Raw genomic sequence first — 19617 nt, 5'->3', positions numbered from 1 at the left:
CAATAGTCCTCCATTTGTAGACAATTTCTCTTATTGTGGACTGAGGAACACTCAGGTTTTTAGAAATGCTAAAGTCGCCTTTTCCAGCTTCATGCATCTCTACAACTCTTCTTCTAAGGTCCTCTGAAAGTTGTTTTGATCGAGGTATGGTGCACAGAAACAGATCTTTCTTGAGAAGAGCAGGCTCTGTCAGTAACTTGGCATTATGTATCTTTTTTTATAGGGCAGGGCACCTCTACAACCCACACCTCCAACCTCATCTCATTGATTGGAGCATCTGACTCCAAATTGCTTTTGTAGAAGGCATTACTCCAGAGGTTCATATACTTTTTCCAACAAGTACAGGTAATATTGGATTGTTTTCCTCAATAGATAAATGAACAAGTATAATGTTTAGTGTTATTAATTTAATTGGGTTCTCTTTATTAAAGTTTAGGACTTACATGAAGATCGGATCACATTTTAGATCAGGCATGGGCAAACTACGGCCCGCGGGCCATATGCGGCCCGTTAAGCTTTTTAATCCGGCCCGCAGAACTTGATGAAATTATATTAATAAACCTTGTTAACACCTCAGATCCATCCTGAGAATCGCCACAACAAAACTAAATCCAGACTTTGATGCGCTGGCAAAAAAGGGAGACCAACAACACTGTCCCCACTGAAATTAAAAATAAGTTTCTTCGTTGTGTTATGTAAAAAATGCATTTGAAAATATTTTTTTCAATAAGCCTTACATGTTACATGTCATTTCTGTTAAGTGATGGACATGAGTAGTGCGCAGGTGCACGTACGTTCTCAAAATAAAAAATGCGCTCCAGATCAAATAACGCGCTCCGCATACTGGCGCGCTGTCACTGTTCTGTCAGTGACACTGGTCGTTGTTGAGTTTAGGCACAGGGGACAATTGAATAAGAAGGAGCAGGACAAGTAGACCTGCATCTCCTACCATTTTTGAAATAAAGACAGTCAGGAGGAGAGTGATGATGATAATATCTTGAAGGATAACAGAATTTTCAGTGCTTTAAAATAATAACTGTTACTATTAAAAAAAGCTGTATTTTATTCATTTAATTTTCAGTGTTTTAAAAGTCATTTCAATAAATAGCTAAATACCATGGGACTTCAAAGACAGATATTTTGTTGTAATGCATTTGTTCATTTTCAATTGAAATTATAGCACATATTTTCTACATATCCCATGATATTTTATTTTCTCTTATGAGGTGTATTACCAAAACACTCCGTCCATCTGCTCCTGGTCCGGCCCCCCTGTCAAATTTTAGAACCCTTTGTGGCCCACAAGTCAAAAAGTTTGCCCACCCCTGTTTTAGATCATATTTATACAGAAATGGAGAAAATTCAACAGGGGTCACAAACTTTCTAGCAGCACTGTACACACAGTTACACAAGAAATACAAACTCTGAAGTTTTATCATGGTTTTATCTGTGTGTGTAATACACTTGTGCACAACAGGTGCACCACATTGATGTCAAAATCTACGTGATGTATGTTTGAAACTTCTATGCAGGATATCCGCCATGCCAGGAGTTCTCAAAGTGCTTGTTGTTACGGGCAACCACTACCAACTAGAGGGCTTTACCTAGGTTATTTTCACCTTTCATTGAGAATGATGGGAGAATGGTCCCAAACAGCTGGGCATCGTGGAGATGGACACAATGTGGAATCATCAGAAAGGTCAGTATTTTTCCCTAGCATTACCAGAAGACCTCACCTCAAATGTTTGAGGCAACTGGTCCCCTGGAAAAATCTCCTTCAGTGCTGAACACATCAGAAGCTGCTCAAGGAAGGATTAGCCCTTGAGTTCTTGCCCAAGGACATTTCCTTCCATTTGCTTTTTCCTTGAGAACACAACGGTTCATTTTGCTGGTGTCGGTGCCAAGAAAGCAGCAGCAATAATGTATCACATTCCTTTCTACATCAATGCTAAATTTTCTTTGTGTGTGAACATATTATTCATATGGCAAACCACAAATGAACTTCATAATCAATCAATGGCACCCAGTTAACACTCTGCATGATGGAATTTGATGGCCATTATATTTGTTACACGTAAATGCGCAGATACAGGCTTGTTTTGCAAAAGCTGCAAATGTCTATGAAACCTGCCAATTACCCCTCACTCTTCAGAGATGTGAGTTCCCCTCATCAAACATCACCTTCTGAAACAGTTAAAGACACATGAACAGAACACATTTGATAATTATTTGATTGCCCTTCTCCATTCTGAGCTGTTTCTCCTGATCAGAGGCACACCAGGAAAATCTGGTGGGAGTAATTTAGATCAGACACCGCCACTGACTGAAGGAGTCACACAAAAGGAAAAAGGCTACAAAATCCTGAATTCATACAGCACCATTCATGGCTTCTGGGCATCCCGTGACAATGAAAGACATTTTGGAATGTGATTGACGTTGTGTTGAGGGAAGTGCAATGGAGTCTGATCAGGAAGTTTCCACAAAAATGGCAATGCCCAGACAACCTATAATTTTTGGAGTTGTAAGTATTGGCCAGTCTGTTGTAAACCACCTCCAGTCCACGGTATCAATGAGGCACCCAAGCAAAGATCCCTCTTATTATTTTTACAGCTGAGCAGACCAACCATTGCTCTGAGCAGGAAAGTTTTACGTGGCCTGAAAACTGTGCGGCACTTTAATAAAACATTATACAAAGGGAAGTTCCAACTGCTTGGCAACAAGGCTACGTGCACAGGAACATGTCTGTCACAGCGCGACCGTGAACCTGCACAGCTTAGAGGGAACAGCGAGTCAGTTCAGATACGTCAGTCTCGATGCTGTCACAGTTGCTCTTATTGATACACTTGCTAGGGGTGGTTTCCCAAAGTGTGGTCTGGCAATTAGCATGTGAATGGACTCTGCTGAGGCGTGGAAACTGCTGGTGGCCTAGCCCAGATTGCAAGATACGCTTTTACACCTAAAACCAGCATTCCATGGCCATTCCTGCACTAACATGTGACCTGGACTAATTGCTTAAAGGGAAAGGGACAGAAGAACTTGAGCAAAAATGTCTACTGAATTCACTTCAACAGATGAGTGGAAGGGAACCCTACATTCTGAAAGGTGGAACAAGCAGGTTTTAAAACCTGGCAGCATGAATATCAATTTCTCCAACTTCGGGTAGTTTCTTCCCTCCCCTCCCTTCTCTCCTTTTCCATTCCTGTTCTGGTTCCCCTCTTACCTTGTCTCTTCTCCTCACCTCCCTCTAGAGCCCCTCACCTCCCTATGGTGCCCCTCCTCCTTCCCTTTTCCCCATGGTCTGCTCTCCTCTCCTATCAGATTCCTTCTTCTTCAGCCCTTTACCTTTTCCACCTATCACCTCCCAGCTTCTCACTTCATACACCCAACCTGCCACTGTCTCCTTCGCCTGGCCAGACCGATCACATTCTCCTCCCCCAACCTTCTTATTTTCTATTCTCCTCCCTTCCTCTCAGGCTGAAATATCAGTTCTATTCCTCTCCTTAGATATTGCCCGACTTGCTGAGTTTCTATGGATTTCCAGTATCTGCATAATCTCATGTTTATAAAATACCAAACTTCTATCTCCTGCCAAAAGGGATTATAACAGCTCACCTTACAAATTCTACTCTGCAGTGCAGTATTCTTGTTTGCAACGTCAGGAGAGTTATCAAAAACCTAATTGGTACAATGGTAGACACAGAGTACCAAAGGTACCCATCCAGACTTTTGTTCCAGGTTCTCCGTGTATCCAACACTGCACTGCGAACAGCTTCTCGGATCACACATCAACGTCAAACTACATACAACACACCCTCCAGTGTCACTTGCAAAATAAAATTGTCCTGTGTAAACAAAAAGCAGAATTTTAAACACTGAAGCAAGTCCCGGTGGTTCAGAAGGGCCTGATGTTCCCCGGTGCAAAGACAGCAAGTCTGTGGCATCCATTGTTTAAAGTAGGTTCTTATTTAAGATTTGTTATAAGTGTTTGGTTCCACCCAGCAGCCCAGTTTATTGTCTATGTCCACCTTTCCAACCCATCTTTACTCATCCCTCCCACTCAGTCCTCATTCCAAACAACCATACCCCAATCCTGGTCCAGTCTTCTCAGGATCAGCCTTGTCTCCACTGAATCCCAGTCCTATCCTCTCCCTACCCCAGACCCACAATCTCATCCCTTGACCTGATCAAAATCCGCAAGCCAGCCCTTCCTCCACAATGGCAGGAATGAACTAACGTGCCATCTGGTTTTCACAGGGTGCACAAAGATTGTCAGATCACACTTCACGGTGCCTGGTGGAGTTTACTGCTCAGAGAGCCTCACAGAAACCTGCCACGTGGCCTGTCACACCACTAAAACCTGCCTCTCCTGGCAACCATTTCTGAATTAAACAAAAGGGGTTAAGTGGGATCCAGGATCAGCCATGATGGAATGGTGGAACAGACTTGATGGGCTGAATGGCCTAATTCTGCTCCTGTGTCTTACGATCTTATGGCTTAAGGGGGATTGAGGTGAGTCGGGTAAATATATTTGAAATATAATCCCTGGAGTGCATAATTATGATTGGGAGGGTGAATGACAGCATAATGAATCTTTTGAATACCTCCTTCTTCTGCAAATGTTAAGCCAGCTGGTGATTACCCTGAGGCAGAGAGGAAGCTCAAACTGTGCTGGCTACATCGAAAGCAGAAACACTGGGCACCTGGGCTTTCTGCAAGACTGTCTTAAACGCATTTCGAGAAACACAGTGGAGTTCTCAATGAAACACAGGCTCAGTATACCAAAAACAACAATTCTCAGGGGTGATCAGCCAGCACAGGTTTCAACGGCAAAAAAACTGCCCAAGCCACTCGGCTAAGATCAGTTCAAGACAGGACTAGCAAATGATGAGAGTATTGAACCGAAGTTTTGAAAGGCTTTTATGCTGCGTATGAAGGACATAGCAGTGCAGAGAATAGAGCTACTGCCTAACTCAGTGACGCAGGTTCCCCATGCTAATTTCGGATTCTATCTGTATGGATTTTGCACAGTCTCCATGCTCCCCCCCCCCCGTGCTCCAGTCCTTTGTCACACACATCCCAAAGTTGTTGCGGTTGGTAGCTTAATCAGTTGCTGCAAATTGTCCCCAGTGTGTGTTGGGGTGGAGCTGATGGGAAGGTGGAGAGAATAAAATGGAATCTCGTGTGCAATTAGAGTAAATGGCTGCTTGATAGCCAGCACGGATTCACTGGGCTGAAGGACCTATCTCCACGTTGTATATTCCCGGCGCTGTCTGCACGGAGTTTGTACGTTCTCCCCGCGACTGCGTGGGTTTCTTCCCACAGTTCAAAGGTGTACTGGTTGGCAGGCTAATTGGTCATTGTCAATTGTCCCGTGCTTAAGCTAAGGTTAAATCAGGGGTCGCTGGGCGTCGCGGTTCAAAGGGCCGGAACTGTGTCTGAGTGAATAAACGTACGCCTCTGTGAGAAGCAGGGTGTGTTCAGAGAGCAGTAGCTTCAAAATGGGAGGGGCCAAGCCCAGGCTGAGCATGACTGTCCTGCAGTTTGCATCGGACTCCTTCATTTCTAAGCTCTGTTAAGACTAGGTGGCACAGAGGTGGGTCAGAAAATACATTCAGGAGCGCATGATACTTGAATATTTTTTGAAATACCAAAATAAACTTTATCCACAATCACAAAAATTATTTACTAGAGTAAACCCATGCAATACCTTTCCATTCTTGGATTCGGAGTCAATGAGTTAAGTCATGTTCTATTTCATTTCTCAAGCTTACAGCACTACTGCCACTCATGTGGCCCCCCCACCCCAGGGTGATCGACTACCACGATAATTGAGGGGCTTCCTCACCCAACCCGGCCCCTCTCTGTCCAGTAGTGGAAGAACCCTATACGGCGGTCCGTCCCCACACAGCCCTTGCAGTGGCTGCACCAAGTTTCAGCACGTCCCTCCAGCAGCTCAGTTGCCCCACGGACACCTCGATGTTCTGGCAGCCCAACAAGTCTCAGGCAGACCAAAGGGCATCTTTCACCGAGCTGACGATCTTCCAGCCGCGCTTGATGTCCATCTCTGTGCGTACCCCGGGGAAGGCCATGGATCAGACAGCGCTCTGTTACGAGGCTGCTCGGAATGAATTGTAGGGCCTTTGCATCTCTCCTGCGGACGGATAAAACCTTGGGTACTACTTCTGAACAAAGCAGGAAAGTACGGCTTGATTGATATGAGGGAATACTTTTAAACCACCAAAGAACTTCTTTATCCAGAGTCTCAATGGGCGGAAAGGATCTCCTAAAGGCAGAAATATCCAAATATCTGGATGCTCTGAAGAGGCTGGATTGGGCATTAGGAAAAATATAATGGTGGAATTCTGATTCTCAATGGACCCAAGACCCTTTCCTTGATCTTGACTTTTATTTCCCGATGCCTTTTTCCCCAGCTCTGGAACTGGAAGTGCTGTAAGCTTGACTGGATAGAGATTCCCAAGCTCTACAATTAACAAGAACAGAAGATGCTCGGATTGCTCAGCAGGTCAGTCGGCATCCGAGGAGAGAAACAAGTCAACGGCCCTCAGATTTGGTCAACGTGAAACCGCAGCTCCTTTCCTGACTTGCTGAGTTTCCCCTGCATTTTCTGCTTCCGTTTACAAATTCCCAACTTTGCAGTGGGCCTTGAGGAAGCATTACTCTCGTTTGAAGTGGAGTCTTACCTGCATGTCAGAATTAGTGAAGCTGCAAGCAGACAGGTAGTTCGTGTGCATCGCAACGGATTTCTTTTTGGCCGCCATGGACTCATTTTTATCAAAGGTCAGCGGATACACAGAGCACTTGTTGTCCAAGCCGCTGGAAATGTTAAAGAGAATTCCAGGATGCAACGCTTTAAAGTTTTCTGGAGACATGGAAATGACAGCATCGAGGACACTCAGCCCATCAGAACAATGCAGTGCTAGCTCTTCAGTTGGATCTCTCTCTTTTCATCCCATTCTCCCGCCCCTCTAAAGCAAGCGGGAAGGGATCTTTGCTGCCACTGCAGATGACTGGCTTCAATGTGCATTAGAACTGTCCAATTAGGGTTGCTTTCCTATGAATGATCTTCATAAACTCTGCAGGCACACACTTGGCACCACCCAAATGAGGTCAGGCCATTCGGCAAGGGAATTGAATGTGAAGGGCTGGATGTGTTAAACGTGGAAAACGAGACTGCATATTAAGGACCTCGCATATTAAATGCAGGTCAACTCCCAAGCCTGGAACATTAATGCCTTATTTCCACTCCCGAATTTGCATATACCAGCACTACAATTTTCCAGTGAGCTGCATGTTAACGAGGGGCATAGATATGCTGAACGCACACAATGTTTGTCCCAAAGAAGGGGAATCAATAACTACTGAAAAGGGGCTTAAAAGGAACCCGAGGAGTAGATCCTTCTCACAGGGTGAAGTGTATAAATGGAATGAGCAGCTAGAGGAAGTGGTTGAGGCAGGTACAATAACAATATTTAGAGTCATGGAGCACTACAACATAGAAACAGGCCCATCAGCCCATCTAGTTGATGCTAGCCTGATCTTCAGCTAGTCCCATCTACCTGCACCTGGGTCACTGCCCTTTATACCTCTCCCATGCACGTACCTATCAAATTTCTTTTAAATGAACCTGCATCCACCATTTCTGCTGGCAGGACGTTCCACAATTACACTACCCTCTGAGTGAAGAAGTTGCCCCTCAAGTTCCCCTGAGGTTTTTCACCTTTCACACAAAACCTATGAACGCTAGTTCTAGTCTCAACCAACCTGAGGTGAAAAGACCTACATGCATTCACCCTATCTATACCCCCTCCATTATTTTGTTTAATCTAAAAGAGCTCCATCCTTTATTCTAAGGAAAAATGTGCTAACCGATTTACCTTTTCCCTATAACTCAGATCAGCAAGTCCTGGCAAAATCATTGTTCTAAATCTCCTTTCTGCCATGGTCCACTGTCCTCTCCAATCAGATCTTTTCTTCTTCCGTTCTTTACCTCTTCCACCTATCACTTCCCAGCTTCTTACTTCATTCCCACTTGCTCACCTTCCCTCTCACCTCATTTCACCTATCATCTATCAGCTTATAGTCCTTTCCCTCTCTGACATTCTGGCGTCTGCACCCTTTCTTCTCAGTCCTGATGAAAGGTCTTGGCCTGAAGCGTTGACTCTTTATGCCCCACCATAGATGCTCCCTGGCTCACTGTGTTCCTCCAGCACTTTTCTGTGCATTGCTCAACATCCTGCCGCTGCCTGTAAGGGTCACGGTTCTCCCCATGACCGCGTGGGTTTTCTCCAGGTGCTCTGGTTTCCTCCCACAGTCCAAAGATGTACTGGTTGGAAGGTTAATTGGTCATTGTAATTTATCCTGTGATTAGGCTAGGGTTCAATCATGGGTTGCTGGGCGACGTGGCTCCAAGAGCCAGAAAGCCCTATTCCTCACTGTATCACAATAAATCCTTGTAAATTTTCTCCACACTCTTTCAAACTTATTGATACATACAACTGGAAAAGTTACTTGGAGTGATATGTGAATAGAACAAATGTATCTATTTATCCACATACCAGTCCAAGTACCTTTTGCAGTTGTAAGTCACCTACCTAAAGGAAAGGTATGAATAAGTTTGCAAGAGTGTAGATAAAAATTTACAAGGGTGTTGAACGACAAACAAAAAACTGCTGGAGGAACTCAGCAAGTCAGGGTGCATCAATGATAAGCAGTTGACCTTGGGCCAAGGCCCTTCACTTAGAACTTAAATTTATAGGGAAATAGGCCTAACGTGGCCAAATGGGTCTAGCTCGGATGGGAATCTTGGTTGGCATGGATGAGTCAGGCCCAAGTGAATCTCCCGGTACTGGGTGAAGATGTAAATACAACAACCTGCAGGCCGGTTACCTTGACACCCGGAACAGGGAAGCAAGCTAAAGGTAATGGCTGGCTAGGAGGACCAGAGGGTAACATCACATGGAAAGGAGACTGGGTGGCATATTTGAAAACTGCTCCCAGTGGAGCTTTACATTTTGATCAAAATTGCCTGTACTTTACTCCGCTTTAGCTGCACACACATTTGCTTGCACACGTTGGCAGCACAGGCTTTTAAAAGGAGCAAGGGTGGAAGTATAAGCACAGAAGATTCTGCAGATGATGGGAATGCAGAGGAACAAATACACTAACAGGACTATGGGTCGCCTTTACACTCATCTGAAAGTTACAAGAAGAGAATGAACCATTTGAGCAACCTGCACAAAATACTAGAGGAACACAGCAGGTCAGGCAGCGTCAACGGAGGGGAGAAAACAATGAACATTTCAGCCGAGACCCTTCGTCAGGACATGGCAGGAAGGGGGAAGAAGTCAGAATAAGGTGGAGTGGGGAGGGGAGAGGAAGGAGCACAAGGTGGCAGGTGATCGGTGAAACCAGATGAGGGGGAAGGAGGGTGGGTGGATGGGGCAGGGGAATTAAGTTAGAAGTTGAGAGGGAGCAGGTGGAAGAAGGGTTGAAGAAGAAGGAATCTGACAGGAAAGGAGAGTGGACCATGGAAAAAGAGAGAAGGGAGAGGGTAGAGGTTAGAGAAATCCATGTTCATGCCATCAGGTTGGAGGCTACCCAGACAGAATATGAGGTGTTGCCCCTTCAGCCTGACTGTGGCCTTGTTGGGGCAGTAGAGGCACACCCACAGGCTTTCACTGCATTTTCCTAATTGTCTTTGGCTGTAGATGTGATGCTGGAGGACTGGAGGTCTGCTCCTGTGGTGCGGTTGTTTAAAGAGAAAAGGACAGAGGCTGCACCGAGCAGGGTGGGGAAAGGATGTGGGAAGGAGGGAAATCCATAAGCTTGTGTTTCTGAACTCCCGCTGGGCTTTTACCAGAAACAATTTCCCAAGAGCAGGATGTGGACTTTCTGCTCATTGCGAAAGGGAAACAGAAATTAAGTGTGACCGATAAAGATGACCAGTGTCACTGTACTCACCCACATGCGATAGCACAGCCAGACGGAGCGTAAGCACACGCCATCACCCAGGTACAGGGCATGGTCACCGCGTGTTCCTGCAAACGCAAATACACTCATCAACCAACACAATCTAGTTGCCGACAATGAAGCAGTCCAGAAACGATCTTGGTGTAGATTGAACCCAGGAAGTCTACATAATATGGCCTGGAATTCTGATTAATTTTAACAGACCTTAAACTAAGATATGGACACAGAAATTTCCCAAGCCACCTGGTATGTACTACACTGAGTCAGTTCAATAGCAGGAAGAGTACTTCTGCAACTTTTGCCCCTGCTTTGCCCTCGAACAGGACGCTGACTAACATGGCAGTGACTGTGTGTGCTGAGTCCAGACACACCTCTGACCAAATAACCCCTATCAATAGTGGCTAATCTGATAAATGCCATCTTCTCAAATGCACTTACAGACACTATTCCATAAAAGCCAATTGTAGGCACAGGTTGTTACTTGCTTAAGGTTGATTTATGCTTCTTTTAAAAGGCGTAACCAATACATGTGTGTATGGAATGTTGTATGTGAAGTGTGCATGGTGTCTGTGTGAGAGAGACAGAGAGAGTGTGTGAGAGAGTGTGTGAGAGAGGGTGAGAGAGAGAGTGTGAGAGAGAGAGTGTGAGAGAGAGAGTGTGAGAGAGAGAGTGTGAGAGAGAGAGAGTAACTGAAAGAGTGAGTGAGAGTAACAGACTGGGAGGGGGAGAGGGGGAGGAGAGGGGGAGGAGAGGGGGAGGAGAGGGGGAGGAGAGGGGGAGGAGAGGGGGAGGAGAGGGGAGGAGAGGGGAGGAGAGGGGAGGAGAGGGGAGGAGAGGGGAGGAGAGGGGGAGGAGAGGGGGAGGAGAGGGGGAGGAGAGGGGGAGGAGAGGGGGAGGAGAGGGGGAGGTGGAGGGGAGGTGGAGGGGAGGTGGAGGGGAGGTGGAGGGGGAGGTGGAGGGGAGGTGGAGGGGGAGGTGGAGGGGGAGGTGGAGGGTACATGAGGGTGAGAAGAGGAGGAAGGGAATGGAGGGGAGGGAAGGGCAGGGAGGATAGAGAGGGGAGGGGGAGGAGAGGGTGAGGGGAGGATGTAGAGAGAGGGAACATGAGGGCAGGAAGGGGAGGGAGGGAATGGGAAGGGAGAAAAATTGATGGAGGGTGAAAGAAGGAGAGAGAGAAAAAGAGAGAAAGATAAAGAGGGAGACAGAGAGAGGGTATGTGATCCATGTGTGGATAAATATATTCCTCTTCCTCGATGGCCCAGCGTGACCCGGCTATCAATCTAATGACAATCACCTAATGGAACCGGGGATCTCCTCTCCCCATGGCTCAACCAAAGTTGGATCATTTTCAGAAACTGTTAATCCTCAGGCAAAACACATCAACAATGTTGATATTTTAATGTTATACGCTACTTACCTTGTTGGTGGTGAAAGCATCCCACACAATAACCTTTCCATCCTAAAAACAGAAGAAAGACCCGTCAGCACATATTCATGGGTCTGGTTTTAACAAGATAACACAAATCCTTTCAATAGTCATCGGTACCACCTGGTATTTAGACTCTTCTTTCTCTTGTATAATAAGGACAAACACACAAAAAACCCTTCACCAATTATAGAGGAATCTATTCCACAAAGAGACACCAAATGAAACAGAGAGTGGCAATTTTCAGCAGATTGCTGAATACCCTTCAGAATTACCCACATACCCTCCAAAGATTGCTAAACTGAAAGGGATCAGAGCTTCCCTTTTCATCAGTGGGAAGGATCTTGGAGATTATTGCAAGGGACACTCCCCTCATTGTTCTAAAGGTGCATAGCTGACAGTGCAAGAATTCATATCACACTGGAATTGCCTCAACAATGACCTATTTCTGCTTCAGCTTACCCTTCGCAGTATGCAGATTTAACTGACAGGATAAATCCACACAGGATCCTTTCCAGAATCCTGGGAATGGGGACTGTAACCAAAATTTTGGAGTGAACACTTGGCACACAATGGTTCTGTGGATTACTAGAACGTCAGCAATTCGTTACCACAGAAGTGTCAGAATCAGAATCAAAATCAGGTTTATGATGACTGACATAGGTTGTGAAATTTGTTACTTTGCAGCATTTTTGAAATGTATAAAAATGTATTTTCAATTACAATAAGAAATATATTAAAAATTAAATACGTTGTGCAAAAAAGTTAACAAAAATGGAGCGGTAATGTGTTTTGTGTTTTGTTTTCGGGATTTGATTGCGGAGCGGAAGAACTGTTCTTAGAACTTTGAGTGTGAATTTTCAGGCTCCTGTCCCTCCTCTCCGATGATCAATGTGCAGAAGGCATGTCCTGGGTGGTGGAGGCCCTCAATAATAGATGCTGCAACGTAGAGGCATCACCTTTTGAAAATATCCTCATTGGTGGGGAGGCTAGTGCCCAGGAAGGAACTGGCTGAGTTTCCTGCCCTCGGCAGTATATTTTGATCCTGTTCAGTGGCCCCTCCATACCACATGGTGACGCAACTAGTTAGAATACTCTCCCTGGTACATCTGTGCAACTAGCATTGTTTCTCACTGCAATACATTTTGCTGAAAAGAAGAAATTTCCCACATAGATATAGATCTATGAACACAACACTGTAACTAACCATTTGACTTGAACATACACTGATATAGCAGATTCGTGTGTGTGCGTCCCCATGTGGACCCGTGGACTCATGGGTGATCCTGGTCCATGCTTCTGGGACACAGGCAATCTACAGTGCCGCAAGGTACCAGAGAAATTCCAGCAACACTGTCTCCCCAAAGCCCTCCAAATTCAGCTCGCCAGTCTCTGCGTCACATCCTCAGCAATATAGTTCCGATTACACTCCACAGGAGAGGTGACAGCATTTCACTTGCCTGTCTCTATTCAGACAGAGCTCCTTCACAGTAAGAGATTGCCAGCTGGTCAAAGGAAACGATTCAAGCAGGTTCTCAAATCCTTCTTGGAAAAACTGCAACATCCCATCAATGTGAGGGGCTCCTCATCTCAGGATGGCCCCGTGGGGAGAAGGGATGTCCAAGGTGGCACCAAGGATCCCCTAATCTTTGTCGGAAGTGCACAGAAGCCCGGTACATGTCCCATCGGTCATTTCTTGCCCCACCTATGGCAGAGTTTGTAACTCCCACGCTGGTCTCATCAGTCACCTCAGAATCCAATGAGCTGGAATGGAAACAAGTCATCATTGTTGCCCTACAGCAGGGGGCCTCAACCTTTTATATGCCATGGACCAATTCCATTGAGCAAGGGGTCTGTGGATCCCCAGTTGGGAACCCCTGCCCTCGTGGCTGGCATAGTAAACAGATGGAAGATTTTGCGACCACTGTCAAATTAAGTGACCTGAGGAGGATATGCAAATCACGTTTGCCTTTCGTGTATCAGCTACACTGAATCATCTAATTACCAGAGTCACACAGCACAGAATAGAACCAGGCTCGCTGGCCCAATTTATCCATGCCAACCAAGAAGCCCGTATAATCTCTTCACATTTTGCTCCTATTCCCTCTAAAGTGTAACTTTTCTCATCCGTGCACCAGTCCAAGTTCCTTTTACGTGTTGTTAATGTACCCCTGTCAACCACTCCTTCTAGCAGCTCATTCCATATGCATACCACTGGGTGCCACAGTTACACTTGCTCGTAAATCTTCTCTCCCCTTTAAACCAGTTCTCCAGTTCTTGCTTCCCCAACACTGGCAAAAACGTTCATATCCAGCATTTTCTCAGTCCCCGTTTGCATTGCTGGTAGTAGCTTGCCTTTTAGATTTCTACAGGTACCTGCTTTATCCTCCCTGGTTGCTGGGATAAAGCCCTGGAGGTCCCGTCACTGCTTCTGGAATACACTATCTACAGCGCCTCATGAGAAGGTTCACATCTTTACGCAAGCAGAGACTGGCAAGAGGTGAGTCCATATGCCAACAGTCCCACGTTCCAAGAATGGAAAAACATGTTCCAGTGTAACTCTGTAGTAGAAAGATCTTGGTCATTAGTGGTAAAAGTAAAGCACCCAGGAGTTTAACATTGTTACTTTTAATTAACAGAGCTGTACGAGTCTGCAACATGACACGCAAACACACCCTCACTGGGACTACGCCTCCGTCCGTGCACAAACATTCAGGCTGCCTCCCTATTCTGCTGTACTTCCAGCTCTGACACAATCCAGCCAAGACCTGCAGAGAGAGCGACAGAGCAGTGTAAATCTGTATCACACCGTCCACAGCCTGCTGAAGCTGCTTCGCACAGGCGCGTGGCAAAACACTCCCGCCATCGCACCAGCTGCTCTTCCCCCGTTCTGCTCTCAAACATTTCCACAAGACAAGACCATAAGACAAAGGAGCAGAAGTCGGCCATTCGGCCCATCGAGTCTGCTCCGCACTTGACGTTGTATAGAGCAGCAGCCAGGAGTTTATATCAGTGAATGCTCAGCCACGTCCGCCGGTCAGCGTGTGGCAGGTTAATGAATGTGCTGTTCCCCACGTTCATTTAGGTGGCACAGTAGCATAGTGGTCACAGTCACGCCATTACAGCGCCAGCAACCCCAGTTCAATTCCGCTGCTGTCCATAAGAAGTTCGTACATTCTCCACTTGACCGCATGGGTTTCCTCCACAAGCTCCAAGTTTCTTCTCACGTTCGATAGACGTACAGGTAAGGAGGTTAATTGGCCACATGGGTTTAATTGGGCGGTGCAGGCTTGTTGGGCCAGCAGGACCTGTTACTGTGCTGTATCTCTAAAACAAACACAATAGACAATTGGTGCAGGAGTAGGCCATTTGGCCCTTTGAGCTAGCACCACCATTCCATGTTATCATGGCTGATCATCCACAATCAGTACCCCGTTCCTGCCTTCTCCCCATATCCCTTGACTCCGCTATCTTTAAGAGCTCTATCTAACTAATAAAGCTGTTTCACTTGTGGAAGACCTTTTCCCTTCCTGGGGCGGGGCAGTCAGCTCAGTAATTCAAGGAAGGAGAGCCAGCAGCGGTCCAGCATCTGGTGACATTATAATCTCTGTCTTGGAGGCCGATGTCACGACATCTTTCATGAGGGCGAACCCTCGCAAGATGCTAGGCCCTGACAGTCTGTGCTAACTGAACTGGAAGGAGCATTTGGTGACCCTTTAATCTCTCACTGCTGCAGTTCCTTTAAAAGGGCGACAATCATTCCAGTGCCCAAGAAGAGCAGGGCGAGCTGCCTCAATGACTATCTCCCAGTTTCACTTGCACCTACTGTGATGAAGTGTTTTGAGAGCTTGGCCAAGACTAGAATCAACTCCTGCCTAAGCAAGCACCTGGAACCACTACAATTAGCCTATTGCCACAATAGCTCTATAACAGATGCAATCTTACTGGCTCTCCACTTGGCCCTTTATCACCTGGACAAAAGTAGTATCTACGCCAGGCAGCTAACAAGCTCTAAAACCTGGGCCTCTGTATCTCCACCTGCAAATGGATCCTTGACTTCCTCACTGGGAGAAAGAGGCAGTCAGACAGATTAAACAACATAGCCTCTGCGCTCCCAGTCAAGACTGGCACACCTCAAAGATGCGTGCTTAGTGCACTGCCCTACTCTCCCTACCCCCACAACTGTGTGGCCAGGCACAGCTCAAATGCCACCTGTAAACTTGTCGACGATACAACAGTTGTTGGCAGAATTTCAGATGGTGACGGGGTGAAAAAGATCAGCTGGTTGAGTGGCATCGCTTTTTCACTCAACGTCAGTAAGACCATGGAATCGATTGTGGCCTTCAGGAAAGGGAAGTCTAGGGATACACACCAGTCCTCTTCGAAGGATCAGCAGTGGAAAAAGTGAACAGTTTCACATCCCTGAAGTTCTATCATGGGTCCAACATGATGATACAATTACAAAGAAGGCATGGCAGCAGCTGTGTGTGTGTGTGTGAAATAATAAATTTCTTTAAATAATAAAAGCCCAACAATTTGAAAAAAAGTCTTTCAGTACCCTCTTTTATATTAATAATAGCTCAAGTCCAACCCGCAATTTATCCCAAACTTAATCATGGGACAATTTACAATGACTAACTAACCCACAAACTGGTACATCTTCTGACTATGACACCCCTAGAAAACCTACACATTCCACAGAGAGGGAGATGGAAGATTCTACAGACTCCTGTCAATTAACATCAGAATTGAACTCCAAACTATGTCCTGTAATAGCACTGAGCTAACTGCTGTGCTACTGTGGCACCCCTGTCAATACCAGTACAGTACTACAAAACTATGTATTACTTCCTAGGAGTTCATCCAGTGTATGCTGCCGTGTACTTTTGTAATTGAACAAAATCAGCCCAGACACCGACAGTAGATAATGGACTGCTGTCAACGATTACATCCTCCAAATCTTCATTTCTATTGTAACATTCAAGATGATTGTCAATACCTTCAAATTCTCTCGTTTTGCACCACTTGACTAATTTTATAAAATTCTTTCTGTAATTTAGCACTTTTTGCAATATAATACAACATATATCATGACATATGCCAGTAGCCTTCAACCTGATTCTGATTGCGATTAGAGTCCATGGTTCACCTTGAGTTTTGCACAACCAGCTTCTGACACCATAGGCGGCCAAGCAGGACAGCTGGAAAACAGCATTAAGAGGGAGCAGGGTGTCAATGCCACCTGAATGTTCGGTCACCATAGTAGACAACAAAAGGACCATGCCAGCACCTTTTCCCAAGGCGCCAATGGCTAATATCAGGGATGATTTTTTTAAGGCAGTTGGAGGAAAGTTGAGGAGAGATGTCAGAGGTAGGTTTTTTAAAAACACAGAGTAGTAAGTACGTCGAATATTCTGCTGGGGTAAGTAACAGAGGCTGACACATTAAGGACATTTAAGAAACTCTTATTCAGCTACAAGGATAAAAGAAAAATGAATGTTATGGGCTTTACAGGAGTGAAGAGTTAGATTGATGTGAAGTAGGCTGAAAGGTTGGCACAAGGGCTGAGCAAAATAAATGATCCCGGTAAAGGCTTTATTCATAGACATGATCTCTGCCCCTGAACTAAAATGAAAGAGGGGGCAAACTCAGCCTAGATTGCAGCTATGGCTGGAGAAGCGCTGTCAAGCAGGAACAGGATCGGGCAGCTGTGACATTCTCCATCACCAAGTAGCCCCACCCTCACCGGTACTCACCAAAATCTGGAGTTCTCTATGAGAGCTTGAGCTCAGGAGGAAATGAACTGAGAAATTCCAAGAGTACACTCCATTGTTTACTGTGCTTGGAAAATGGCTTTAAAGGTAACTCTTTTGAGAACAGCAGGAGGTTATCTTGTTAAGTCTCCCTTACGTAGTGGGAAGTCCCAATGTGCTTCACCTGAGTTCAGGTGACGATCCAAGGCCAAGCCAAGGTGGATGAGAAACAGGACCAGAAGAGCAGGGAGTGGAGCAAAGCCTTCAGTATTGGTCCCGGGACTGGTGGGTTTATTGTATGAGGGGAGATTAAGCACAGCGGGACCATGCTCTCTTGCATTTAGGAGAATTAAATGTGATCTCTATTGAAATGTACAAGATTGTTATGGGGTTTGACAGGGTAGATGTGGAGTTGATTTTTCCCAGGGCTTTATTATCTAAAACCAGGGCTGGCCATCTCCTAATAAGAGGTTAGACAGATAGCCGGAGTTGAGAGGAAATGACCCCAAGCTGACAGTGGAGCATCTGTGGAGTTCACTACTCATGTTAGCTGTGGAGGCTCAGTTGCTGAGCACACTTGAGACTGATTGGTTTTTAGACTGTCAGGGAATAAATGAACATGCAGTTAGTGCAGCAAAGTCACTCTGAGATAAAGAAAAAAAAAGCCACATTCTTAATGGATGGTGGAGTAGACATGACCTATTCCCATTTTTAGTTCCCATGGAGGGCCCCGAGCCCGGCTTTGAAAGGTGGAGGGTTGGGCATGAGGTTATCAACCCCACTCCGTCAAAACCCAGGGCGAAAGGAATGCCAATGGAAGCTCTAAAGACGAGAGGAGGGAATTTCAAAGATGGGCAACACCTGGGGGCAACTTGAAAGACTGGTCCAAGACAGAGGACTCTGGCAAGCTGTTGTTGGCAGCCTGTGCCCCAGTAGGGGTGATGGGCTTCAGAAGATGATGATGTTAAGGATAGATTCGAGATAACAGAGTGGATACAAGTTCAGAAGCCCTTGCCAGGTGTTCTCTTGACACCGGATAGATAAGGAGGTGAGGCAATCCTATGCACCTGACTGAGTAAAGCAGTTATGGTGCAGGCAATTACATCAAAGAATGCAGGAAAGAGTTATGATTAACCAACTTGACAGTCTTGCAGAATAACGCACACAAAATATCTGGAGGAACTCAGTAGGTCAGGCCATGGAGAGGAATAGTCAACACTTTGGGCCAAGGCCTGAATGCCATTTGTGATGTTGATCTGACCTTTCTGGGGACAGCGATGGGAGTTGGGGAGTACAGCCTCGAATTGAAGGGAGTCGAGTGGTCATTTATGTTCTGTTAAACAATTACTTAGTACTTTGGAGAGGAGGGAGTTGTTGGAAATGGTCTACTGGCACAGTGCTGATGTTGTGTTTGTGGACAATGACTGAATGAATAATCCTCCATTTCAACTGCTTGATTTGTTTTTTTTAAACAAGTTACAAAAAATAGATGCATAGAAATAATCATAGAAACTAGACCCTTTTTAATTCTCTAGTTGAAGTGGCTACTTCACACAAGTGATGGTAATAAGACAAGCCAGCTTCCGCCTGCTCTACAGGGAGCCGTTGTGCTGGGTTCTCATGACAGATGTCACACTTCTCCGGGGATTGGCTGGAACATCTGCCGAAACACTGCCTGGAGTTTGTTGATTCCTGTAACAGCACCGAACCCTTATAGGATACCCACCGGGAGCCTGCTACTGCTAAACTGAATGAACAGGCTTTACTCAAAGCAGTGAGACAGCATATTCTGGACCTCTTCAGTCTGAAAAAAGTACAAACATGAACTGGCTCCCAAGTCAATTTATACCCTTCCTCGCTTAGAAAAGCTGCCGTTTCCCCCCCCAGCTATAACCCCACAAGAATGAAATCAAATTAGTTGCTTTCTCTGCATCATTTGGGATGGGAAGAGCACCAGGTGAGATAATAGGTTGCTTTTAGAACTTTACTCTAATTAACAGGAAATCAGAGGCACCTCAGGGCTTGAAGCAGACAGGGTGGAGCCCTGAGCTGTAACTGGCAGGTAGATGGAAAAGTATGTCAGAAGGCAGCTTGCGCAAAGGATAAGTGCATGTGGACACTATCCTCACTTACAGTTAATCCTCTACCTCAGCCAGAGTCAAAAAGATATAGAGTCCAGAAACGGGTCCCAAGTCCATGCTGAATGTCAAGCACCCATTTTCACTAATCCTAACAACTTTGGTCTCCTCACATCCTTATCAACAACTCTGCACCCCCCCCAGATTCTGCCACTCGCCCACACGGAAAGGGGAGTGCACAGTGACTGATTAACCTGCCAAACTCAACGTCTATGGAAGAAACTGGAAACCCGTATTCAAAGGGAGAAGATGCAAACTGCTCACAGAGGGCACCCAAGCTCAGGGCTGAACCAGGGTTTCTGGGGCTGTG

The 19617-nt window shown here is 45.8% G+C and overlaps 1 protein-coding gene across 1 annotated transcript in view; it reads right to left on the bottom strand.

Annotated features, from left to right (window-relative positions):
- Positions 1 to 19617, bottom strand: part of gnb5b (guanine nucleotide binding protein (G protein), beta 5b) — a 77638-nt gene that overhangs the window by 40004 nt on the left and 18017 nt on the right. The window contains exons 5-7 of the mRNA XM_073033139.1: positions 11408 to 11449; positions 9982 to 10058; positions 6702 to 6834 (exon numbers count right to left, since the gene is read on the bottom strand). Of these exons, the coding sequence (XP_072889240.1) occupies positions 6702 to 6834; positions 9982 to 10058; positions 11408 to 11449 (252 nt within the window). The remainder of the gene's footprint in view (positions 1 to 6701; positions 6835 to 9981; positions 10059 to 11407; positions 11450 to 19617) is intronic.

Source organism: Hemitrygon akajei, chromosome 30 (genome assembly GCF_048418815.1).
Source record: "Hemitrygon akajei chromosome 30, sHemAka1.3, whole genome shotgun sequence".
Lineage (NCBI taxonomy): Eukaryota > Metazoa > Chordata > Chondrichthyes > Myliobatiformes > Dasyatidae > Hemitrygon > Hemitrygon akajei.
Note: the sequence above shows the minus strand (reverse complement) of the source record. Positions and strands in the feature narration are given on the sequence as shown.